The following is a 27,200-nucleotide window of genomic DNA, read 5'->3' as shown; positions in this document are numbered from 1 at the left end:
AACTAAGCCAAAGCTAAGCGTTGTTGAGTCCTGTTTCCACAACCTATTGGAGTTGTGGAAGTCATTTAGCTGTTCGGATGTGGTCCTAATTTACCCCTAAGTCAGTCGGACATTATTTACTGAATCATTATGGAATGATTTAACCCAATAAATGCTGAATGACTTTTGCATTTCAGAGAAATAAACATTTTTTCTGTCACGTAGTCTTCTTAAAAGTAATAATTTTCAGAGTCAGATTGTGCTAAGTGCTGTGATACACTAATGAGAAGAAATAAACAGATGTGTACTAACTGTGTCACTACTTACAAGACTCTTAAAAAGCACTATACTCTACTTCACTGATAGCTCCCATTCACAATGGTGTCAGCTCACCACAAGAAGAATTCTCAGCAGCTAAAACTAGAACAGGTCGCCTCATTCTTTTCACAATGACAACTTCCACATTCTTTGAAACAATACACAAGCCATGAAAATAGCAGGATACAGGGCCGCATGCACTGAAGAAGATAAAACATTTCCATGATAACGTTGTGTCATCATAAAAGAAAATAGCAGATTATTTTTTCCAATTCAGCAGTGAACTGTCAACAAGCCCCAGACCGAAAGATTCACACCTCCATTACAGGCACTGAAAAATATGTCTGTGGGCAAAGAACCACAGTTATAGCACTATCACAAATCAAGACAAATACCCTTCAGCAAGGTGTTGGCTGAGCCAGCAGACTGTTTAAAAAGCCCTCCTCTTTTCTTGTTGATACACAGAGTGTCTAACATTTTTCCATTATCTACAGCCACAATAAACCTTGAAGCTGCATTCCCACCTAAATCAACATTTAGAGTGTAACGTTTAATAGGTGTAATTCACTACCAGAGCGATCTGATGCTTAAAAACAAAATCCTGATTGTGTTCAGTTTTCTTTCTGCAGAACTGGGCATCTTAGGTCTGCCAGTCTGGTTACTGTATCAAACAGAGGCTCATTGATGGTCATGGAGAAGTCAATTTAAGCTGTTTTCACTGCTACTATCTCCCAAGCAATAGCGAGGGAGAGGAGAAATCATGATTAACCTGTGAGAATTTCTAATGAATTTATACTTATTGCCATTTCAATTTTTTTGTGGAATTGCAGTAATACGGCATTTACTGTGAGGTTGATGCATTCTATTGCTTTCTGGAAATCCTCATGAGCTAAATAAAAACCTAATATCAATAACCCTACTTAAAGCACTGCCTCCGTTGTCCATCAATCTTGTAAAATAAACCGCACATTTTCCCCTCTATTTATAAGTTAAATCTCACACGAAGATGACATCAAGAAACACCTCATTATTTCCTCAGACTTTTCTAGAACCAAGACAAATCATTTCATTTCTTGAAACTAGCAGCTCGATGAGCAGGGTAGCTTGGACAGACCCTGACGATGATGAACACAAGACTGCTGCTCTGGTGCTCATCAGACTCTGAAGTGCGAATTCATGAATCGACATTTAACTCCTTTGAGTACTGAGTATCCTTTACAGCTGCCCCCAAAATAAATCCATGTTTTCTTTGTTATAAATATCTGCAAGCATGATTATCTGTCAAAATCCAATCCTAGAGACAGCAAAATGATAGCAATGTATGGCACCATAAAACATTCCGTCATTCACAGCACTCGTTGAACTGAAGAAGTGGAACACTGGGCAGCTTGCTAGCTCAGCTACTCTGGTGCATGCCTGCTGAGTGCATGGCCAAGGGGTTGGGATCCCAGGGCTTGCCTTCCTCACAGCCAGGCGCTTTTTCTCCCTCCTCGAGACAAGCTTTACTGGAGGGGAGGAGCAAGGTGTTGGCGAATGCAGAGGATGGGTAAAAGTCAACGCCGCCCACCTTAGCCTTTCCACACCAGCTCGCACCATTCAAATCCTTCAAGACTGGAGGAGAGTGCTTTGCGGCAAGCCAGCAGCATCACTGGTGGGGCGGGGGGGGGGGGGGGAGAGCAAGCAAAAAAGTGGAAATCAAAACAAAACATATAAAATGTTAAAATCTAGTGCAGAATTACATTTGCAGTTCTCAAAGCATTAATTAAGGTTACGATTAATGCATTTTCCATTCCTCTTATTAAAAATAGGTCTGTATTGAGCAATGGGCTGATTGAGAAACGTGATGTGAACACGAATTGTTGCTCGAATCTCTCTGCTCAGATTTGTTGGTCTCTTACCTTATTGCGCTTGAAATAAGCCCGTCTGCAAGCTGCAAAGCACTTTTCGCTGCAGAAACTTTTCACCTCACTTCCCATGCTGAGGGAGTAACGCTTAATTCCCAGCTTCTGGCACCAAGCACAAACTATCTGCACATTTATCATCTCATCATCTGAAACACAAAAAAAATCACGCAAAGTCTCATGAGAAAAATCATCGATGTGACTCAAGACTAGCCCAATGCAGTTGACTCTATTGGTACAGAAGCACTTTGCAGCCATTCAGAATTGGTATATATATATTTAAAAAGCAATTTTGATGTAAGCATTGAGATCCCATTCAACTTTTTAGGGCCCAGTTATTCTGGAAGTTAGAGAAGTACTGAACTGTTTGGCTCCAATTCAGCGTCCCAAACACAGTGAGGTGAGATGACAAAAGGTCATCGACCTGAAACTTTAACTCTGTTTCTCTCTCCACAGATGCTGCCTGACCTGTTGAGTATTTCCAGCATTTTGTGTTTTTATTTTACACTCCAGTGAGGATGGAGAGAAGCAGAATTTCACAATATGTTCCACCCAATCAACATTCGCAAACTTCACCTTAAAGCATAATGGCACAATCTTCTGATTGGTTGTACCTATGCTTCTTAAATCTACAGTGTAGGGAAAATTAATTACCAAATCATTCCTGTGTATAATATTCCCATAGGATGAAATTTAATGCTGCACTTTGAGTCGACTATATGCTGACAAATTATCCGAGTTAAAAATTCAATTGGGAGAAGTCATGCTGAGCAACATTCGCATACGAATGTTTCAACACATTAATATGAAATTCTGTCGACTATTATTTTACCAAAGGCATTGATCCATTTATTTTATGTGGGCTTGGAGTAAAATAGCAGATGAAGGAATTTCATACAAAACATATTTATGCACTTGAGCACATAATCTAGGTTTCACTGAGACATTCATTACTAAGGGAATGCTGCACTGTCGGAGTTGCTGCCTTTCGGATGCAATGTTAAACCAATGCCATGTCAGCCCTCTCAGGTGGACAAAAAGGATCCCATGGCACTATTCGAAGAAGAGCAGGTGAGTTTCTTCTGGTGTCCTGCCCAACATTTATTCTCAACCAACATCACTAAAATAGATTATCTGGTCATTTTCTCATTGCTGTTTGTGGGAGCTTGCTGTGCGCAAATTGGCTGCTGTGTTTCCTACATTGTAACAGTGACTACATTTCAAACGTACTTCATTGGCTATAAAGGGCTTTGGGGTATCCTGAAGTCAAGAAAGGTGCTACATAAATACTACTTCTTTCTATAAAATATTGCACTATGTCATTTCACCAAATGTGACAGAGTTATTTGTGAAGCAATATACAAACATATGAAATTGATAGGCAGGAAAAGATCAGCTGGTCCATCAAGCCTGCCCCACACCATGATGGTCGGAGTATCATGACTAGACATTTCCTCCCTTCCACCAACTGCCCCCCGCACCCCCCCCCCCCCCACCCCCCCCACCCCAACCCTTTTGTTTCTTCCAGAGAGTAAGGCGTTAAACTTGACCTAGTAACAACTATAGGTACAAAGGTCACATTCCACGTGGGAGGGGTTGGGAGAGTGAGAGAGAATTAATAGCAGACAACTGGTATGATCAAAACATCAAAACGGATATTTGCTGTACTGTCGGAAGCTATTAGTAAAGGTTGTATGTTTCTCTTTCCCACTTTCTCCTCCAAGATCTATATATGAAAATGTAATCCTGAATGATGTAGCAAAGCAACGTATTAGAAAGCATTGTTTCTATTGAACAATAATAAAGACTGGTATGTCACGCGAAGGTGAGTATTCAGTGCTCACGTTTTTAATTCACTACAGGGGACAAAGTATCACATCAAAGAGTGAACCCACTAACTAATTCACATCCCTAACAAGAAGTTTAATTAACGATCAATGTGGAATAGCAGTCGATAAATTATTTTAATTACATACTTACAAGGAAATATTTTTATAATGTCATACCCATATTGAGCTAACTTCATCCTGTCTCTCACCCCCAAGACTGAAATAGAAAGGCTTGGATTCTGTGTGGGTTGTTAAAGATGAAAGTATATTGGTGTGTGTTTAAATCTGAAACACATGGTTGTTGACACATCACGAGTCTCCATCCAACACTGCGCGCACTCTCATCACTCCCTTTGCATCCTATTCCCTCCGTGTGGGTGATCAATGCATCAGTCTTTATTGGAAAGGTTAATGATTCAGTCAATAAAGTTGCAGCCATATGAAGCTGCTGTAAAAGATTGAAGCCAGTAAGGGGATTTTGCAATTAGGCATACCCAGCAGGGAGAAGCACTTGCTGGGAGCGTATTTCAGGGAGATTGCCAGGGCCAGGCATTTTTCCGTCCATTAATTTTAATTGTGCTAAAATAGTGAGCTGCATGCCCAACATTTGCTGAGATGCACCTGCTGGGATCACCGGATATCAGAATCAGCTTTAGTATGTTTCCTTACGATGTGACATGATGTTCAGAACTTCACACGGTCGATTTACCTTCCTCAAGTGACAGAGTTACTATAACGTGGTCAGAAGCGACAGAAAACAGCAGAAGTTAATTTGAGTGACCTGACAATCTAGCAGCAGACTCTAAATCAGAAGGCAAATGCCTAAATTCTGGTCCTCCACTGTGAATATTCTCAATGGGTGAGCTTGGCCAGCTCCTGCCTGAGCTGCTGGAAGGAGTGCCTCCTGTGAGCAAGGGCCTTTCTCTGAAGGGCGATTTAAGGAAGTTAATTGGTGACCTGCAGGTGCTGAGCAGCACTGATGACAAGGCATAAAACTAGAAAAGAAAACATGTGTGTGTACAGGAAAATGTATGTCGACAAGCTTACATACACAGACACCTGCACACTAATACACTTAGACAAGCAAATATATACAAACACATACACAAGCAAACATAGACAGTCTACAAACAGACGCACACACTAAGCATAGAAATACAAACCCATGAAAATAAAGCAACGTACATAGACTTGCAAAATATAGAAACACACACACATGTACAAAGACAAACACAGAAAGAAGTACACACAGAAGTTTACATAGACAAGCATACACAAAGACATAAGCACATAGAGAGAATGTGAATGAGTAATGTAGTTTTCCTCCACAATTATATAAAATTTGCCACAATGGGGACTCCATTTAGCCAACTTAATCTCCAAAAGGAGGTAACCAGACCCAGATAAACGACAAGATAAAACTGCATGAACTTTCTGCCCACACTCAATTGTAATTAAACAAAAGCACAGAATGTTAATGAAACTTTCACATTGCATAGGTGACTTGTCCACAATTCCTGCAGCACACAAACCATTCGATTCCATGGAATATATGATTATCATTCTCGCCTGAATCACACTCAATTCCTGTTCAATCTTTGAACAGATAATGGTTCAGTTCATCATCAAATTAACATTAATTGTTTCAGCTTGAATGCAATTCCACATGTGAGCTGCAATTTGAGAAAAAAGAACTTAGTTTCATTTCCAGTCTTGCTTGAGGCTTGTTAATTTTATACTCAGTTGCAAGTTCTCCACTCTCTGTCCAATGTAAATAATCTGCTTGCATTCAAATTATCCACTTCTCTCAGCATTGAGGAACAACAAGCTGCCAGCATGCTACATTCTCACTGAGGGAAAGCAACGGTGGAACCAGACATTAAAGCAGCAATATGGACCCTGATATTTAGGGGCAGGGTGTGGGTGAGGCTGAGCACAGCCAAAGAACCCGGCAAAGCTGAGATCGCAGAGAACAGCAGGATCTCATTAACAATTTTTAGCTCTGTTCCCTGACCGGCTGCTGACTAAAAGGACAGCTCGGCCACCGGGCGGGAGGAATACCAGTGGCAGACTGCAGCCCCTGGGGACGGTCCCTTGCAATTGGGAGAGGAACTCGATCCGGAGCATAGAGAGGCCTGAGGTCGCGAGTGGGGAGAGGCCCGAGATCGCGAGTGGGGAGAGGCCCGAGGTCGCGAGTGGGGAGAGGCCCGAGATCGCGAGTGGGGAGAGGCCCGAGATCGCGAGTGGGGAAGAGGCCCGAGATCGCGAGTGGGGAGAGGCCCGAGATCGCGAGTGGGGAGAGGCCCGAGATCGCGAGTGGGGAGAGGCCCGAGATCGCGAGTGGGGAAGAGGCCCGAGATCGCGAGTGGGGAGAGGCCCGAGATCGCGAGTGGGGAGAGGCCCGAGATCGCGAGTGGGGAGAGGCCCGAGATCGCGAGTGGGGAGAGGCCCGAGATCGCGAGTGGGAAGAGGCCCGAGATCGCGATTGGGGAGAGGCCCGAGATCGCGAGTGGGGAGAATCCCAGATCGGGACGGGGTGGGTGGGCGGGGGGAAAAGAGATGGAGGCCTCTGTGTGGGGAGAGGCCCGAGAGCGGGGTTGGGGAAAGGCCCACGATCGGGGTTGGGCGAGCCCCAAGTCTGCCTGGTGGGGGCGGGGAAAGTACTTCTGCTGAAACAGGCACTTACCTTGTGGAGCGGCAGCTCCCGCCTCCCTTTCACTGCAGAGTTTCCCGACCCCTGGGAATCCCAAGCAGCAACAGCAAATTTTAAATCGGCTCCCAATTGCACTGTGGGAGCCCGATTTAAATGTTAATTAAATGTTCCACCACTCCATGACGGGACACTCGGACACCCCGATATCCGCCTCCGTAAAAATGGCAGCGAGTGCGTCGGGGTCGTGTTCCCATAGTTAACACTTTAACCCCAGACCAATGTTCCCTCTAATTCTTTTTTCGTGCAAAGTTCCGTTTACTATCTGGGCGGCCCATTCAAATCTTCACGCATGCGCGGTCTCTTCCACATAAAAGCCAGTGAGTGGCGCGTGGGACCTTCAAACAGCGAGAACATTGCTCCGGTCCTCTCCCACTCGCCGAGGGGGCTGTCGGGGGGTGGGTGGTTAATACAGAGGCCACAGTATCTGAGTAGATGAATATTAATTTTCTTTGGATTATGGTGCAGATTTAATTTGAGAATGGACATCGACTGATCATGGAGCCACGTGATCGGGGCCCAGAAGAGGCGAGGGCCCAGGGGCAGCACGGGCCAGCTTACACTGCGATGTGTGCGCGCACTAGGTCCATGCAGCAGAGCTAGTCTCCAGTCGTCTTAGTTAATCCTTGCCACTGGACCAAGACCTAGCTCTGTCAAGCCCGTGTGGTGGCTGGTGTGCAACGGCCAACACACGTTAAAAAAATCCACCCACAGGCATCTTCCACCCTCTAAGATGTAGTTCGGGATCTGGAATATTAGGTCCTTTATTGAAACACCTGTGAACTCATCCCTTTTTGGCGTGGAAGCAAGCCATCCTCAATTCGAGGGACTGCCTATGATGATGATGATGTACACAGAAATACACATTCGTGGCCCCCCCACCGACCTGCGAGGGAACAGCTCCGCAGGTCGGGCTATAAAAGAGCTGGAGCGACGTACCACTTCAACCTCCAGCACGAGCTACTCCAAGGATTTTGAGATGGGCGACTGGGTGATGTCATCAAAATCCTGGTTGCCGTTTTGGAGCATGGGCCGGAACATCGCAGGGCCCAGGTACAGAGGAGTGGGAAGGTCGGGGCGCATGAGCGGCGAGAGATTGTGGTGGAGGTGCGACAGATGAGGGTAAGGGGCCCAGAAGAGGCGAGGGCCCAGGGTCAGCACGGGCCAGCTCACACTGCGATATGTGTGCGCGCTAGGTCCGTGCAGGAGAGCAGGTCTCCAGTCGTCTTGGTTAACCCTTGCCACTGGACCAAGACCTAGCTCTGCGGAGCGTGTGTGGTGACTGGTGTGCAACGGTCGCCACACGTTAAAAAAAAAAATTCACGCACAGGCATCTTCCACCCTCTCAATTGGAGTTCAGGACTGGAACATCGGGTCCTTCATTGAAACACCCATGAACTCGTGGAAGCAAGTCATTCTCGTTCGAGGGACCGCCTATGATGACACAGAAATATGACAGGTGGTCGGAGACAGGCAGGGATGGCAGTATTGAATGGTGGTGCGGGCTCGAAGGGCTGAATGGCCTACTCCTGCACCTATTTTCTATGTTTCTATGTAAAGGTAGAGCATGTCATTAATAGGGCCAGAATATTACCAAGGGGACCTCAGGACTGTTAATCCCAGGCCATGTGTGCAGCATTTAAATGAAAGTCCTGCCATCCAATGATCAACGCTTTAGTTTTCCGGTCACACATCAAACTCGCCTACCTTCTCCTCCTCTGCTAAGATTGCAGGCCGACCTTCTGACATCTGACTAAGAGTTTTGCTACTCAGTATAGCACACTTATACAGGATACAGCAGGAACTGATTAGTTTGGACACCACCTGAGTGCTGAAGAGCACTATCCCACCTCATCTGTCCAGGAAGTGCAATCTCTGCTTCAACGTGCTTGTAATTAGTAATGGGGAACATGGAGATGGCAGAAACTCTGAACAAGTATTTTGTATCAGTCTTTACGGTAGAGGACACTAACAATATTCAAACAGCGGATAGCCAAGTGGCTTTTGGGGGGGGAGGAACACAATCACAATCACTAAGGAAGTGGTACTCAGTAAGATAATGGGACTAAAGGCAGATAAATCCCCTTGACCTGATGGCTTGCATCCTAGGGTCTTAAGAGAAGTAGCGGCAGGGATTGTGGATGCATTGGTTGTAATTTACCAAAATTCCCTGGATTCTGGGGAGGTCCCAGCAGGTTGGAAAACTGCAAATGTAACGCACCCATTTAAAAAAGGAGGCAGACAAAAAGCAGGAAACTATGGACTAGTTAGCTTAACATCTGTGGTTGGGAAAATGTTGGAGTCCATTATTAAAGAAGCAGTAGCAGGACATTTGGAAAAGCAAAATTCGGTCAGGCAGAATCAGCATGGATTTATGAAGGGGAAGTCATGTTTGACAAATTTGCTGGAGTTCTTCGAGGACGTAACAAACAGGGTGGATAAAGGGGAACCAGGGATGTGGTGTATTTGGACTTCCAGAAGGCATTTGACAAGATGCCACATAAAAGGTTACTGCACAAGGTAAAAGTTCACGGGGTTGCGGGTAATATATTAGCATGGATAGAGGATTGGCTAACTAACAGAAAACAGAGAGTCGGGATAAATGGTTCATTCTCTGGTTGGTAACCAGTAACTAGTGGGGTGCCTCAGGGATCAGGGACCCCAACTATTTTCAATCTATATTAACGACTTGGAAGAAGTGACCGAGTGTAATGTAGCCAAGTTTGCTGACAATACAAAGATGGGAGGAAAAGCAATGTGTGAGGAGGACACAAAAAATCTGCAAAAGGACATAGACAGGCTAAGTGAGTGGACAAAAATTTGGCAGATGGAGTATAATGTTGGAAAGTGTGAGGTCATGCAATTTAGCAGAAAAAAATCAAAGAGCAAGTTATTATTTAAATGGCAAAAGATTGCAAAGTGCTGCAGTACAGTGGGACCTGGGGGTACTTGTGTATGAAACACAAAAGGATAGTATGCAGGTACAGCAAGTGATCAGGAAGGCCAATGGTATCTTGGCCTTTATTGCAAAGGGGATGGAGTATAAAAGCAGGAAAGTCTTGCTACAGCTATATAAAATATTGGTGAGGCCACACCTGGAATACTGCGTGCAGTTTTGGTTTCCATATTTACAAAAGAATATACTTGCTTTGGAGGCAGTTCAGAGAAGGTTCACTAGGTTGATTCTGGGGTTGAGGGGGTTGACTTATGAGGAAAGGTTGAGTAGGTTGGGCCTCTACTCATTGGAATTCAGAAGAATGAGAGGTGATCTTATCGAAACGTATAAGATTATAAGGGGGCTTGACAAGGTGGATGCAGAGAGGATGTTTCCACTGATAGGGGAGACGAGAACTAGAGGGCATGATCTTAGAATAAGGGGCCGCCCATTTAAAACAGAGCTAAGGAGAAATTTCTTCTCTCAGAGGGTTGTAAATCTGTGGAATTCGCTGCCTTAGAGAGCTGTGGAAGCTGGGACATTGAATAAATTTAAGACAGAAATAGACAATTTCTTAAACGATAAGGGGATAAGGGGTTATGGGGAGTGGGTGGGGTAGTGGAGCTGAGTCCATGATCAGATCAGCCATGATCTACTCGTGTTCCTATTTCTTATGTTCTTACGTCAATTGTACGTTCCACCAGAACTTGGGCGGAGGCATTAGCCTCACTCTTTTTTTTCGGCCTTTATTTGAGGATTCCTGATAGATGTTAAAGCCAGTGCTCTAAGTGCTACCTCCAGTCCCCTAGCAACCATCCATCCAGTCCGCCTTCTCCCTGAATTAGTACTGTCAAAGTGGACTGACCTAAAATAAAGCCATTGCAGCTGCTGCCAGGGTATCATGCATTCACTTGCATTACTGTCAGCCGTGGCTCAGTGGGTAGCACTCTCACCTCTGAGTCAGAAGGTTGTGGGTTCAAATCCCTCTCCAGAGACTTGAGCACAAAATCTAGGCTAACATTCCAGTGCAGTGCTGAGGCCGAACCAGACTGTTCGCAACCTTGGGTGTCATATTTGACCCTGAAATGAGCTTTCGACCACATATTCACAGCATAACGAAGACTACCTACTTTCATCTCCGTAACATTGCCCGTCTACACCCCTTGCCTCAGCTCATCCGCTGCTGAAACCCTCATCCCTGCCTTTGTTGCCTCTGGACTTGATAATTCCAATGCACTCCTGGCTTGCTTCCCACATTCTACCCTACATAAACCTGAGGTCATCCAAAACTCGGCTGCCCATGTCCTAACTCGCACCAAGTCCCATTCGCCCATCACCTCTGTGCTCGCTGACCTACATTGGCTTCCGGTTAAGCAACACCTCAATTTCAAAATTCTCATCCTTGTTTTCAAATCCCTCCATGGCCTCGTTCCTCCCTATCTCCCCACCCCACTTTCCAAGATATCTGCGCTCCTCTAATTCTGCCTTCTTGAGCATCCCTGATTATAATCACTCAACCATTAGTTGCCTCGCCTTCTGTTGCCTCGGCCCCACCTCTCTTTCCTTCTTTAAGACACTCCTTAAAACCTACCTCTTTGAGCAAGCATTTGCTCATCTGCCCTAATTTCTCCTCATGTGGCTCGGTGTCAATTTTTTTGTTTTGTAATACTCCTGTGAAGCGGCTTGGAAGGTTTTACTACAGTAAAGGCACTATATAAATACAAGTTGTTGTTGAGACATTAAGCTGAGGCCCAGTCTGCTCTCTCAGGTGGAAGTAAAAGACCTCATGCCACTATTTCAAAGAAAAGCAGGGGTGTTCTCACTGGTGTCCTGGCCAGTGTTTGTCCCTCAACCAACATCACTAGAACAGAGGCAGCCAACTTGCGCACAGCAAGGTCACACAAACAGCAATGAGATAATGACTGTATAATCTGTTTAAGTGATGTTGGTTGAGGGATAAATTTTGGGCAAGTCACTGGGGATAACTCACCTGCTCTTCTTCGAATAGTGCCGTAGGATCTTTTACATCCACTTGAGAGGGCAGACAGTTTAATGGCTCATCCAAAACAAGTTGTGCAGGAAGAGCACCAAGAAACACAGGGAATTTATTGCGGGACTAATATGACTTAATTTGCATTTGAGAGTATAATGTCCCAGTTAGACTCACTTTTTCCAAGGGTCTGAAGAGCAACTGTCTCAGCTCGGTACCCGAGTGGAAATGTAAAAGTGGGGAAGGTGGTTGCTGGGTGTCACTTTCCTGAACCCAGTTATGGAATGCAAGAGAAGCTTATAAAATATGGAGGTCAGTAATGTGTGTGCTGTGATTTCTCCACTGGTACATTTATGGACCACAGCTCTACACTATGTGTGTGGCACAAATCTGGTAGTTAGGCCTGAATGCCAACACTGCTGCAAGTCTGACTCCTTGATCGTAAAACTCTGACGTTATTTAGATGCTGTACTTGGACTGTGCCCTGTTTATATTTCTGTCTACAGTCAGTGGCAAGAGATGATCGCATGCTGTCGGCTGTGATTTTTAAGTGCAAAAGTGCTGATCCCATCCACTCAGGTTGGCTCTGGAAATTGCCGCTGGTGACTGTGAGTACATCAATAGTCCAAACTGGTTATCAAAGCCGTCACTGCTCCCCTATAACACTGGCATAGAAGATCTGGAGTGAAACAGGTTTCAATGTTTCAGTTCTCCGTACAGGGCAGAGTGCTGGCATCTGATTCTGCCCTGTTTCTGATCTGTTGCTTACAGTGCTCCATGTGGCTCTGTTAACGATCCAGATTACAGTAATACCATCTTCTTTGGCTCTTCTAACCAACGCATAGCTAACCATTGCTGAATTCCACTCTGTAATCCTAAACCCCTAAGCATCCTCCTTACTGAAGCTGCAATGAAAACTTGGCAGCTGACCACAATCACATGCACCTTTTCATCTCCAACCATGCTCCTGGCACTCGGCATTTAGGGACATTTTTGTTCAGCAGCTTCATTGCACATCAAGTTAGCCAGGCTGCAGCCTCCACCATTCTGTATATATATATATATATATATAAAAAAGCATTCATTCAGAGACACGCGCGCACACACACACACACACACATACACATACAAATACAAACACAAACAAACATACACAAATACAAACACACACATACAAATACACAGACACACACAAATACAAACACACGCACACACAAATACACACAGCCGCAAGCATACAAAATTCATCACTACAAACACACACAAAAATAAACTGCCATTTGTGCAAATTAAGAATCTTTTAAAAATACAGGTTAGGAAAAGCTGGAGGCAAATAAAACATTTTATCCCAAATCCATTGTTCTAATTCCCATTAAAATACTTTGGCTAACTAATGTAATTGCTCCCATTTCTCATAATTCCCACCTACTGTAAGAAGAAACGGCTAATCAGCAAAGCCCACGAATAGTGCAATCATGTCGGTAATGGCTGAGCCCAATGTATGTAAAATAGCTCTATTCAAAAACAATCCCTTCTTTTAGTCAAACAGCTGCTTAACAGCAATTCATTTGTCTTACCCAGGTGGTTACAATTAAGCAGCACGGACTCTGCCACAGTAGAAGTACTGTATAACAAATATATTCCCTCACCAGTTCACAGACCACAGGCCTATTAAAAATAAAAATTGCAATTTTGACCCTAAGTGGATACAGTTTTTAACTAAAAATAAAATGGTCTTATAAGTTCAAGCTATCCTTGCTGTTTTTTCCAATTCTACTGCTAGATTTCTTTATCTACCACCTCTGGGTGTATTAAACAAACAAAACCTCAGATCAGCCAAGTTCTTTGACCCAATACGAAAGGAACACCACAGCTCACCCTAAGGTGCGGAAAAAAAGCAATTGGAATACTAGAAAACAGAAATAAAAATAGAAAATGCATCCCCGCCTGAAAAGAGAAAAGACAGGTTTACATTTTGGGTGTGGCCCTTTGCTGCTGCTTGCTCAGTGGGTAGCACTCTGAGTCAGAGAGTTGTGGGTTCAAGAGACTTGAGCACAAAATGCAGTTGGCACTTCAGTGCAGTACTGAGGGAGTGCTGCACTGTCGGAGGGGCAGTACTGAGGGAGCGCTGCACTGTGGGAGGGGCAGTACTGAGGGAGCGCTGCACTGTCGGAGGGGCAGTACTGAGGGAGCGCTGCACTGTCGGAGGGGCAGTACTGAGGGAGCGCTGCACTGTCGGAGGTGGCGTCTTCCAAATGAGGCATTAAGATGAGGCCCCATGGTGGACGTAAAAGATCCCATGGCAGTATTTGAATAGGAACAGGGGAGTTCTCCCTGGTGTCCTGGCCAATATTTATCCCTCAATCAACATCACTAAAACAGATTATCTGGTCATTATCACATTGCTGTTTATGAGACCATGCTACGCGCAAATTGGCTCCGCGCTTCCTACGTTACAACAGTAATTCATTGGCTGTAAAGTGCTTTGACACATCCTGAGGTCATGAAAGGTACTATAAATACAAGTTATTTCTTTTGCCTGAAACACTAAACTTTATTTTCTCTTTTTAAATGCAGAGGGGACCTGCTGTGTATTTACAGCATTTTCTGTGTTTACTTTAAACTACTGTGTCTGCCTGTTTATCACTTATACTGAGCTGCTTTGGAAAAAAAGAGATGAACAAAAAGAAAACATGGAATATTTTTCTGTCCGACAGTGCGCTGCAAGTTAGTACAATGAGGAAGGAGTGGATGAGGGGTAAAGGATTCTTTAATTTGATTCACAGAGTTAGAAAAACGACTCATTATATAGAGCTGAATGGTTGGTGTGCTACATAGAAAATAGGTGCAGGAGTAGGCCATTCGGCCCTTCGAGCCTGCACCGCCATTCAATGAGTTCATGGCTGAACATGCAACTTCAGTACCCCATTCCTTTCTCGCCATACCCCTTGATCCCCCTAGTAGTAAGGACTACATCTAACTCCTTTTTCAATATATTTGGCCTCAACAACTTTCTGTGGTAGAGAATTCCACAGGTTCACCACTCTCTGGGTGAAGAAGTTTCTCCTCATCTCGGTCCTAAATGGCTTTCCCCTTATCCTTAGACTGTGACCCCTGGTTCTGGACTTCCCCAACATCGGGAACATTCTTCCTGCATCTAACCTGTCTAAACCTGTCAGAATTTTAAATGTTTCTATGAGATCCCCTCTCATTCTTCTGAACTCCAGTGAATACAAGCCCAGTTGATCCAGTCTTTCTTGATATGTCACTCCTGCCATCCCGGGAATCAGTCTGGTGAACCTTCGCTGCACTCCCTCAATAGCAAGAATGTCCTTCCTCAAGTTAGGAGACCAAAACTATACACAATACTCCAGGTGTAGCCTCACCAAGGCCCTGTACAACTGTAGTAACACCTCCCTGCCCCTGTACTCAAATCCCCTCGCTATGAAGGCCAACATGCCATTTGCTTTCTTAACCGCCTGCTGTACCTGCATGCCAACCTTCAATAGAAACATAGAAAATAGGTGCAGGAGTAGGCCATTCGGCCCTTCGAGCCTGCACCGCCATTCAATGAGCTTATGGCTGAACAGATTAGGAAAAGGGGAAGTTCCTAATCTGTCACCATACAGATAATAGTCTGTCTCTCTGTTTTTACCACCAAAGTGGATAACCTCACATTTATCCACATTATACTTCATCTGCCATGCATTTGCCCACTCACCTAACCTATCCAAGTCGCTCTGCAGCCTCATAGCATCCTCCTCGCAGCTCACACTGCCACCCAACTTAGTGTCATTCGCAAATTTGGAGATACTACATTTAATCCCCTCGTCTAAATCATTAATGTACAATGTAAACAGCTGGGGCCCCAGCACAGAACCTTGCGGTACCCCACTAGTCACTGCCTGCCATTCTGTAAAGTACCCATTTACTCCTACTCTTTGCTTCCTGTCTGCCAACTAGTTCTCAATCCACGTCAGCACACTACCCCCAATCCCATGTGCTTTAACTTTGCACCCATAAAAGGAGTTTGGATAGTGTCATAAATCACAAGTGTGAAACTTCAAGTGAAAGACAAGTCCATGAGGAATGCTTTCCAAGCATAGTGTTTCTCAAGTGTCGATAGGTAAACAAAAGGTATAACATTTTATTCATACTGAAATAACTCTTTGATTTTGACATCACATCGAACCCCTTCCTTCCTGTGACATTAGTTACAGTGGAGGGAATTGCGCGTGATCCACAGCAGCTTCATTCATTGCAATGGGAACTGGCATCTGGGATCGGTCGAGGAGCAAATCCACAGCCTTGGAGCCCCGGAATTAAACATTGCCAGCTGGGTACTGCTGCATGTTCCCGGTGTCCTTGCCATAATTTATCCCTCAACCAATACTACTAAAATAAGATTATTTGGTCATTAGGCTCACTACCCGCTAATACTTTCCATTCCCTTTAAGTGATTGAATGCGAGTCACCCAAACCCCAAAGGTTAGATTCCATTCTTGAACACACTCTCAAACAGGCAATTTTCTATCAACAACCTTTTTAGGATATTGATGACATTTGTATTTTCTGTCTCAGCACCATCCTGGCTTTCACATTCTACTATGTGACTGTATACCATTTGATGGAATGAGTGGGTGCTTTATCAAGAGTATAATGAGGTCACCTGGCTGTTTCACTGACTATTAATGCATTATGTTTTGCTGTTCCCATATACATTATGTTCAAATAGACAGTCCACTTAACGGTTGCTAAATATCCTCTCTCCTATGACATTAACTAAAATGTTTATAAATTTATAGATAATGATCCCTCTTTTGAACTACCCATAATTATTACCACGACAGGCAGAAACAATACAGAACGCAGAGCTAGCCAGAAATCGACACACAAATCTGTGACGTAAACGTCGACAGTTCTCGGTGTGTGGGAAGATGCAACGGTCTGATGCTATTTGCTTCCAATTTAAAATCTTGCGAACGTACTCCCCTGGAGGTATTATTCTTCAAACGCAGCCATCAGCAATCGAACAGGTTTAAACTGTAATTACCATCCATTAGATTCGAGCAGAAGCACACCCTCCTTCCCCTCCCAACATAACAGGCTGAATAATAAGTGAACCACGACAGTGAGGTGCCCGATAACTTGAAACCTATATTTTGTATTAAAATCATACTAAATCAATTAGATCCTAGATTGTGTTACTGTTTTGTCTCTTCAACTGTCAAAAAATAGCACAAACACCAAAATAAGGAAAAGGGAGCCATTTCCACTAAAGTGATGCGTCATCATCTGAAATGCTTCAAGAAATGGTTCCAAAGAAGGAGCTATTTAGTATGAACATCCTTCTGAACTCCTGTTTTGATGACGCGGACTAAATTTCATGTGGAGAGACGATCACAATAAAACAAGGGGTTTTGTGGAAGGAACAAAAACAAAACAAAAACACACATTTCTTTTGAAACTGGTGATTACACCAAACAGCTTCCATGTGTACTTTAGGACTGAATTAAATAAACATAGGGGGAAAAAACATTAGAGATCTTTGAAAGGATTACAGCAGCCTAATATAAACTACATCAAGTCAGATACTGTATGGATCCTTAACAGATTGTACTTTAGCCAATTGTACCAAATTCCCATTCTGGATATTCCATCACGTGAAGAGGATTACCGCAACTGCATTAGCACATGTGCCGGTATGACATTGGATTAACCTTTTTTAAATCCTGTCCTGGCCAACTCACTCTAAAATTCCTGTCATTTTTTTAATGCTTACAGTAGTTGAAATTTCTCCGTATATCTTTACGTAGCAGTGATAAAGAGGAGAAAAAACACGCAACAGTTGCAAACCTGAAATAAAAATAGAACATTTTGGAAATGCGCAGCAGGTTAGTCAGCAGCTGCACCCAAAATATTAAGCTACCTTTATCTACCAGATGCTGACTGCTGCACAATGCACTTACAGTCTTATTGCTATTACTCGCTCACATGATTATTTTCTGTATGTTAAATATCAAAGACAAGGCAAAGTCCTGAGGTTGCTGAGGTATCAATAACAACTAGACTGCAAATAATTTCTCCACCTACTCCCGCACAGGCCACTCAGTCGTGGGCATGTATCGTTGCTGGGTTAAGATTTTCGAATAGCTAACTTAATACCATCACCACAAGGACTGCAGTGGTTCAAGGGGAAGACTCACCATTATCATCTTGTGGGCAACTGGTAAATGGGCAATTAATGTGGCTTAGCCACTGCCGCCTACGTCCCCAAAAAAACCAAAACAGTCAAGGTGTAGGACTTAAAGAAAAACCAGAGCAAGAGAGGGGCATTTTACCCATCAAGGCCTCTCCATCAGAGACCACGTATGAATATTCGTATGTGAACTCCACCCCTGCAGCTGTTCCTCCCCCATTAGGGAATGTTGATTTCCTTCACTGATTTCCCCTGGATGAAAAAATTAGTTTTGTCAAATATCTCAACACCACTTCTCAACAGATCCAATCTTACCACGGCAGCTGTGGAATTTAAATTCAGTTAATTAAATAAATTTGGAATAAAAAGCTAGCATTAGTAATGGGATCATGAAACTGCCAGATTGTCGTAAAAATCCATCTGGTTCACTAATGTTCTTTAGGGAAGGAAATCTGCCGCCCTTACCCGGTCTGGCCTATGTGACTCCAGACCCACATCAATGTGATTGACTCTTAACTGCCCTCTGAAATGGCCTCGCAAGCCACTCAGTTGAAACAAACTACGACAAGAAACAATAATAAGAATAAAACTGGACGGACCACCGGCACAGATCTCAGCACCAGTTTCAGACACAACAACAGCGCAGTCAGCCCAGCCGACCCTTCAAAGTCCTCCTCACTAACATCTGGGGACTCATGCCAAAATTGGGAGAGCTGTCCCAAGTAACAGCCTGACATAGCCATACACACAGAATCATAAAATATCTCCGCTGCCATGCTAAAGACTTGTGCTCCAGAACTAGCCGCGCCTTCAGCCAAGCTGTTCCAGTAGAGCTACAACACTGGCATCTACCCAACAATGTGGAAAACTGGCCAGGTATGTCTTGTCGACAAAAAGCAGGACAAATCCAATCCAGCCAATTACCGCCCCATCAGTCTGCGCTCAATCATCAGCAATGTGATGGAAAGTGTCGTCAACAGTGCTATCAAGCAGCACTTATTTACCAATAACCTGCTCACCAATACCCAGTGTGGATTCCATTAGGACCACTCCAATCCAGATCTCATTACAGCCTTGGTCCAAACATAGACAAAAGAGTTAAATTCCAGAGGTGAGGTGAGAGAGAATGCTCTTGACATCAAGGCAGCATTTGACTGAGTGTGGCTAAAGGTGCCCTAGTAAAATTGAAGTAAATGGGAATCTGGAGAAAAACTTTCCACTGGCTGGAGTCATACCCAGCACAAAGGAAGATGGTTGTGGTGGTTGGAGGCCAATCATCTCAGCCCCAGGACATCGCAGCAGGAGTTCAACAGGGCAGTGTCCTACACCCGACTATCTGCTATTGCTTCATCAATGACCATCCCTCCATCATAAGGTCAGAAATGGTATGTTCGCTGATGACTGCATAGTGTTCAGTTCCGTTAGCAACTCCTCAGATAATGAAGCAGTCTATGCCCGCATGCAGCAAGACCCCTTGACATTCAAGAGCATTGCCATCGCTGAATCCTCCAACATCAACATCCTGGGGTGACCATTAATCAGAAACTTAACTGGACCAGCCACATAAATACTGTGACTACAAGAGCAGGTCAGAGGCTGGGCATTCTACAGCGAGTGTCTCACCTCCTGATTCCCCAAAGCCTTTCCACCATCTACAAGGCATAAGTCAGGTGTGTGATAGAATATACTCCAATTGCCTGGATGAGTGCAGCTCCAATAACACTCAAGATGCTCAACACTATCCAGGACAAAGCAGCCCGCTTGATTGGCACCCCATCCACCACCTTAAACATTCACTCCCTCCATCACCGGCGCACCATGGCTGCAGCATGTACCATCTACAAGATGCACTGCAGCAACTCGCCAAGGCTTTTTTGACAGCACCTCCCCAAACCTGCAACCTCTACCGCCTAGAAGGACGAGAGCAGCAGGTGCATGGGAACGCCATCACCTCCACGTTTCCCTCCAAGTCACACACCATTCTGACTTAGAAATATATCACCGTTCCTTCATCATCGCTGGGTCAAAATCCTGGCACTCCCTCCCTAACAGCACTGTGGGAGCACCTTCACCACGCGGTTCAAGGCGGCGGCTTACCACCATCTTCTCAAGGCCAATTAGGGATGGGCAATAAATGCAGTGATGTCCATATCCCAGGAATGAATAGAAAACAATCCAGCCCCCAGTTCAGAGATGCCAATCTACTACTTACCATATTTCAGCTCACAATCCTCACTTTGGGAGAGAGGATTGCTCCATTGCAGATTCTGTACGTGATGCCCTGCGGCACTCTTGTGCTATGCTGGATAATGATCAATGAAACAACTGCAATTATATTACACAATTTGAGAGGACAACCTCTCCAGTCACTTTATGCAATTGCAGCTCTTACACCCCTCATCATTCTGTTCATTCGCAGAGTTTGGTGAAACATTTTTATTTAGTTTTTAAAACAACAAGTGACAGTGCAGCTTGTGTATTGGGATCCACTTTCAATAAACATTTGGTTTCCCTAACTTGAGGACATTGATTGTTGCAAGTAATTTTAAGCAATGACTGCATCTGAGAATATCTCATTCAGTCATTGGTTAATATGTAATGATCTCTGTGTTTTGTTAAACTGTTTCACTGTTAAGACATTAAAGGGACATCCCGTTATAGACTCTTACAATCCACTAGAACTTACCTTAAAAATCATCTCAGAATTATCTTATTTAATATAAAGGCAAACACTCACTATGAGGTGGCTGGCCTTTTGTTGCAGTTCTGGGAAACAGACATTAATCTCAGCTCCCAGCACTCTCCGCTCATACACTAACAGTATTCGGAGCTCAAGGGTGCTGGGAGCCGGCGGAGGCCAATCAATGAACCATGATATTTGGTTTCTTTAACCAGCCTCAAAACCAAAGTGGGATTCAGGCTTCTCTCTGGTGAGATTTTATGATGTTATGCACAATGCTACATGGAATTAAGGGGACACTGGTGGTCTGGATACAGAATTGGCTCAGTGACGGGAAGCAGAGGGTGGTGGGGGATGGATATTTTCAGACTGTGAGCTGGTTAACAGTGGTGTTCCCCAAGGGGCAGTTTTGGGTCCATTACTCTTTTTCAATGTTTATAAACGACCGAGACTCGGGTGCAGGGAGCAGTATTATAAAGTTTGCAGATAATGCAAAACTTGGCAACATAGTAGCTAGTGATGAGGATATTTGTAGACTTCAGGATGACAGACAGGAAGGTGAAATGGGCAGAAACATGTCAGATGGAGTTCAATGCAGAGAAGTGTGAAGTGATGCACTTTGGGAGGACTAATATGAAAAGACCAATATACATAAATGGCACAATTGTGAAAAGTATAGATGTGCAGGGAAGACAGTGCCCATATACACATATCCTTCAAGGTGGCAGAGCAAGTTGATAAGGTAGTTAAAAAAGCACATGGGTTACTTGGGTTTACAATAGAGGAATAGAATACAAAAGCAAAGAGATCATGCTAGAACCTTATAAATCACTGGTTAGGTTTCAGCTGGAGTATTGTGGACAATTCTGGGCACCTCACTTCAGGAAAGATGTAAAGGCCGTAGAAAGGGTACCGAGGAGGTTTACCAGGATGTTACCAGGGATGAGGGGCTTCAGTTATGAGGAGAGGTTGAAAATGTTAGGACTGTTCTTCTTGGAACAGAGAAGGTAAAGAGGTGACCCAATGGAAGTTTTCAAGATGATGAGACCTTTTGATAGAGTACATAGAGAAAAAACAATTCCCCCTGGCAAGTGGGCCAAAACCAGAGGTCAGAGATTTATAATCATTCACAAATGATCTAGGGGGAGAGGAGGAGAATATTTTTCACTGAGTGTGTTGTCGGGGGCTGGAACGCTCTACCTGAAAAGGTGGTGGAAGATGATTCCATAAATTATTTTAAAAAGGATGGACTGGTTCTTGAGAATGAGAAACTTATAGGGTTATGGAGAGATAGCGAGGATATGGGACTAAGCACCACTGCTCTGTCAAAGAGACAGCGCAGGCACAATGGGGTGAACAGACTTCTGTGCTGTAAGTTTCTGTGATTCTCTGAATACCGCTCTAAATTTACAGACCTCAAAGCCAGCCCGATTGTACATTTCTGTGCATATAATCTTACCTTGTTATGTATGATACATCATATAGGACACAAACAAAAACACTTTGGATGCTAACCAGTTATTTTATTTACAATGTGCTGATTGAGCAGAAGCTGGAATAATTTATTGTACTGTATGTTGTTTTTGATATATTTGTAGATTTGGATCAGACAGTTTGGTCACATTTTAATTTTATTAATTTTACAGCCACTTTAAGATGAGTAGTAATCAATTTTTAACATATGGCGGGGAACTGATGTACACGTGAGGAAGCATAAAACTCAACTCACCGATTGTCTTATGCTGCAGTTTGGGATGATAGTCAACAGATCTACAGCCGTTACCCATTGTATAATATTGCCAAAATACTATAAACAAACTTACTACTGCACAATTATCTCTCAACAGTCACTTGATCGTTTGAACTTGCTGGAGAAAGAAAAAAAGAAAACTTGCATCTATATGGCGCCATTCACGTCAACATAATGCCTCAAAGGGCGTCACAGCCGATGAGGTACTTTTTAAAGTGTAACCACTATTGTAATATAGGAAATTGGTCATATTACATCTAGACGGTCACATCAAAGTGGCTATTAATGAATGAAAGGAAGATGACATTAAATTAACTGGACCAACATTTTTTTTTAAATCGTTTGAAAAAACTATTATGTACATTACAGAACACCAAATGGCAAAAATGAGTCTGAAACAGTTACACAAGGCGCAAGATTAGTGGTTAAGTTTTCTGTAATGCTTTTATTCTTGGTAAAGGGCCCAGGCCTGTGATGCAAGAAAGAGGAGATAAATTGGGAAATAGCGATTAGGCAACATCGCGTTTGGGTTTTTAAAGCCTGAAGATTGTAGACGGGAGTTTTGAGTTATATGGAACATAGGGGCTAATAGATTCCTGTCAGGGATTTTCAAATCAGGAAATCAATTGTCAAGTTCGGACAGTGTGGATCTCGTGTGGTTTTTCCTGGTTATCTGAATCCAGACGTTAGGTTGCTGCTTTAGCATTACCTTACAGCCCCCAGCAATCATTATCAATGTGTTCCAGTGAATTTAAAGCATGTAGAATTGTTTCCAGACTTTTTCTTGATTCGCTCTCACTCATGTACACACAGGGAAAGCCAACCCATATGCACAAGGCAGTAAAGTACATGATGACATACTGGACTATTGTGATAGTGACACTACACCCAAACCTGACTAGGGAAGGAAAGCTCATGCATTCGAACAAAAAACGGAAGGGTGAAGATTAAAGAAAAAGAGGACAGTGAAAGGCAATTCAAGGGTGTAGTACAATAGTGGTATTAAAATTGTACAATAGGTTTTGAAATACCATGGGACACGCCACTGAGATGTATATTCTCACTGATTGCTATTAGTGGAAATGAGTGTTTAATGGTATAGGTAGGTCAGAAAGCTTAAAAGGGGTGCTTAAAGGAGCCACTGTTGTTATTCATTTGGGAACAATGATATGTTGGAAAGAAATTAAGTAAAGGCATAAAAACCACATGGTGTTCAGGTTACTGTTTCAGGTCTCCTACCAACCATCCAACACTGCTGCTAATCAGAACAGAATAGTGGATTTCAACATTTAATACAAAGATGAGCAAGGAGGAAGAAAATATCAGTTGTTCACAAGTGAAGGCATTTCACTGGGATACCGGGTCCTTAACAAGGTAGGTGTGAAACTTTTCACTGCCATTATGGAAGATGCACTCACAGGCTACCACTGAGAACAAAATACACATAACGGTGTGAGTATAACCACAGATGGTCTCATTTTGGACAATGCAACCACTAGTTTCAGCCGTGGCTCAGTGGTAGGTGAAGGAGTTGAGTGTAATATCTCCAAGTTTGCAGATGACACTAAGCTGGGTGGCAGTGTGAGCTGTGAGGAGGATGCCAAGAGGCTGCAGGGTGACTTGGACAGGTTAGGTGAGTGGACAAATGCATGGCAGATGCAGTATAATGTGGATAAATGTGAGGTTATCCACTTTCGTGGCAAAAACATGAAGGCAGAATATTATCTGAATGGCGGAAGATTAGGAAAAGGGGAGGTGCAACAAGACCTGAATGTCATGGTACATCAGTCATTGAAAGTTGGCATGCAGGTACAGCAGGTGGTGAAGAAGGCAAATGGCATGTTGGCCTTCATAGCTAGAGGGGTTGAGTATAGGAGCAGGGAGGTCTTACTGCAGTTGTACAGGGCCTTGGTGAGGCCTCACCTGGAATATTGTGTTCAGTTTTGGTCTCCTAATCTGAGGAAGGACGTTCTTGCTATTGAGGGAGTGCAGCGAAGGTTCACCAGACTGATTCCCGGGATGGCAGGACTGATATATGAGGAGAGACTGGATCGACTGGGCCTGTATTCACTGGAGTTTAGAAGGATGAGAGGGGATCTCATAGAAATATATAAAATTCTGACGGGACTGGACAGATTAAATGCAGGAAGAATGTTCCCGATGTTGGGGAAGTCCAGAACTAGGGGACACAGTCTAAGGATAAGGGATAAGTGATTTAGGACTGAGATGAGGAGAAACTTCTTCATTCAGAGAGTTGTTAACCTATGGAATTCCCTACCGCAGAGAGTTGTTGCCAGTTCGTTGGATATATTCAAGAGAGAGTTAGATATGGCCCTTACAGCTAAAGGGATCAAGCGGTATGGAGAAAAAGCAGGAATGGGGTACTAAGATGAATGATCAGCCATGATCTTATTGAATGGTGGTGCAGGCTCGAAGGGCCAAATGGCCTACTACTGCACCTATTTTCTATGTTTCGATGTAGCACTGAGTCAAAAGGGCATCAGTTCAAACCCCATTGAGAGAGCTGAGCACTTAATCCAGGCTGACACTCCAGAGCAGTACTGAGGGAGTGATGCACTGTCAGAGGTGCCATCTTTCAGATGAGATGTTAAACCAAGGTCCGATCTGCCTGCTTAGGTGGACATAAGCAATCACACGGGACTATTTGGTTCTCTCAGTGTTCTGGCCACATTTATCTCTCAACCAACATCAATAAAACAGATGATCTAGTTATAAAAATATATCATTGCTGTTTGTGGGACCTTGATGTGTGTGAATTAGTTGCCACATTTGCCTATATTACACCAGTGATTACACTTAAAGAGTACTTCATTGGCTGAAGTGCTTTGGAAAGGTCTGAGAACATGAAATTGCTGTATAAATGCAAGCTCTTTCTTCCAAGTATGTTTCATAACATAATATCAACAAAGTTTATAGAATGGAGACAGTGGTTTTCCAAGATTAATTATAGAATCAGAAACTAAATTGTGATGCAAAACCCATACACCTTAATACATTCCCTTCACATATTGGACTTCTGTGGTCAAATCAGCATCATAAAGTTGAACAGCTAGTGCTATCTGCTGCACATTTTCCCTTGATGTCAAAGCTTAAACGGCAGCTTTCTCAGCCGGTAACACCTGTCTGAGTCATAAGGTTGTGGGACCAAGTCCCATCCCACTCCAGCCCTAGATCAGTGTTGGATTGACGGTGATGCCGTCTTTTAGATGAGACATTAAATTGAGGTCCCGTGGCTCTATTTGAAGAGAAGTAGGAGCTTTTCTTGGCCACCACTGCCCCTTTTACCAACACCACCAAAATACAGATTCTCTAAAAATTAATTAATCTGCAGGGATTTGATATATATGCAAGTTGATATTTGCATAACAACACTGACTTACACATCAAAACTGTTTGTAAAACACCAGAGCACATCCTGACAAGGTGATAATGTGCTATATAAACACAAGTTCTTCTTTTATGTATCTGCACATTTCTCAACAGCAACATTTTCTTAGCAACCATTTTGAATTAACTATGTATTCTGTTTTAACAGTCAAAGAAACAGAGCACTAAATTTTGACCATCGGATTACACTACAACATTTTTACATTTTGTCTAGATTTTCCCCCCTTTATAGACCTTTGCCACTTATTGCTAAAATATAGGAAACTGCCGCCAACGACCCAGACTGCAGTTTCATTTCTGCATCTTTTCACTTTCACCCATCATCCATTGACTCATAGCACTCTAACCTCACAGTATTGGTGTGGACACAACATCTTGCCCACCAATGCTGCTCCAGTGCAAAGTCACCCCTGCAACAGGTCACCTTGTCCCATGTGGTCATTTTACCAAGCAATGTGTACCTGCCTTTCTCTCTTGTATCCTCCCAAATTTATTTTTTATCATATATTGTCATTTATCCTTTTTTGAACTGCATCAATATGGGCAAACTAACTTCACACATGTTACAGATTAGTATCACCCATACTTAGATCCAGGTCGAATAATTGCTTCCACTGGGACTTGTGCATTGCAATCCCAACTACAATTGCCAACAACTGAAGCGAGGGGCTGGCGGCAATTCGATGATCAATACGAAATAATGTTGATTCCTAACTAAGACACAGGAGTGAATCAAGATTTTTCTTTCAGACATTTCTGACAACATTTCAAGCATTGATGCATGAACCACACCTTCGAGCATGATTTTATGATATGCAAGCCAGGGGGAGGGGCAGGGAAGGGAAGGGGGACTTAACCACTGGTGCAATCTAGAGGTGTTTTCAACTGACTTGTGTACAAATCACAGAAATGACCAATACACCAGATTATATAGTAATGGGGCAGAAATTCCGGCCTCCCGGGTGCATACAATGCGCATGCGCTGAAAACCGGCTTTTCCGATCTGTCAAGCTGGAGGTTGACAGATCTTCCGTATCTCGGGAGCGAGGACATTTGCAAGGGCAAGATTGCGGGATTTATCCATATCTTGCCCAGCAAATGTCCTCAAAACTCTTGTGCCTGATAAAAACAGGCGCATAGCCTACTTTTACAGGCGTAGGAGGTTTAAAATACACAAAAACATTTTAAAATAAAATTATAAAAACGCATGTTATTGTTAAAAACCCTCCCCATTATGGTAAGTTTATTTTAAACCATAATTAAAAAAACTTTTTTAAAAATCGAAAAAAACATTTTTTTAAATACATAAATAATTAATTTAAATTAATAAAATATTTTGTGTATTTTTTCTATTTTTTATTATTGGTTTTGTGTGTTTTGGGGGCTGTTTCTCATTCATAATAATGGGAACTCCAACTTACGGAGTTCCTATTATATGAATGAAACATACTATACCTGATTGGCTGCCCAGAGCCATGTGACTCCAGTTCCAGGCCTGCGC

General features: G+C 43.4%; 1 protein-coding gene across 6 annotated transcripts in view; it reads right to left on the bottom strand.

Moving 5' to 3' along the window:
* Positions 1 to 27,200, bottom strand: part of sobpa (sine oculis binding protein homolog (Drosophila) a) — a 426,066-nt gene that overhangs the window by 158,910 nt on the left and 239,956 nt on the right. For all 6 annotated transcript variants that reach the window (XM_070885635.1, XM_070885634.1, XM_070885638.1 and 3 more), the window contains exon 4: positions 2,196 to 2,347. In XM_070885635.1, the coding sequence (XP_070741736.1) occupies positions 2,196 to 2,347 (152 nt within the window). The remainder of the gene's footprint in view (positions 1 to 2,195; positions 2,348 to 27,200) is intronic.

This window comes from Pristiophorus japonicus, chromosome 7 (assembly GCF_044704955.1).
Source record: "Pristiophorus japonicus isolate sPriJap1 chromosome 7, sPriJap1.hap1, whole genome shotgun sequence".
NCBI classification, from domain to species: Eukaryota; Metazoa; Chordata; class Chondrichthyes; family Pristiophoridae; genus Pristiophorus; species Pristiophorus japonicus.
This window is presented reverse-complemented; position numbering and strand designations above follow the sequence as displayed.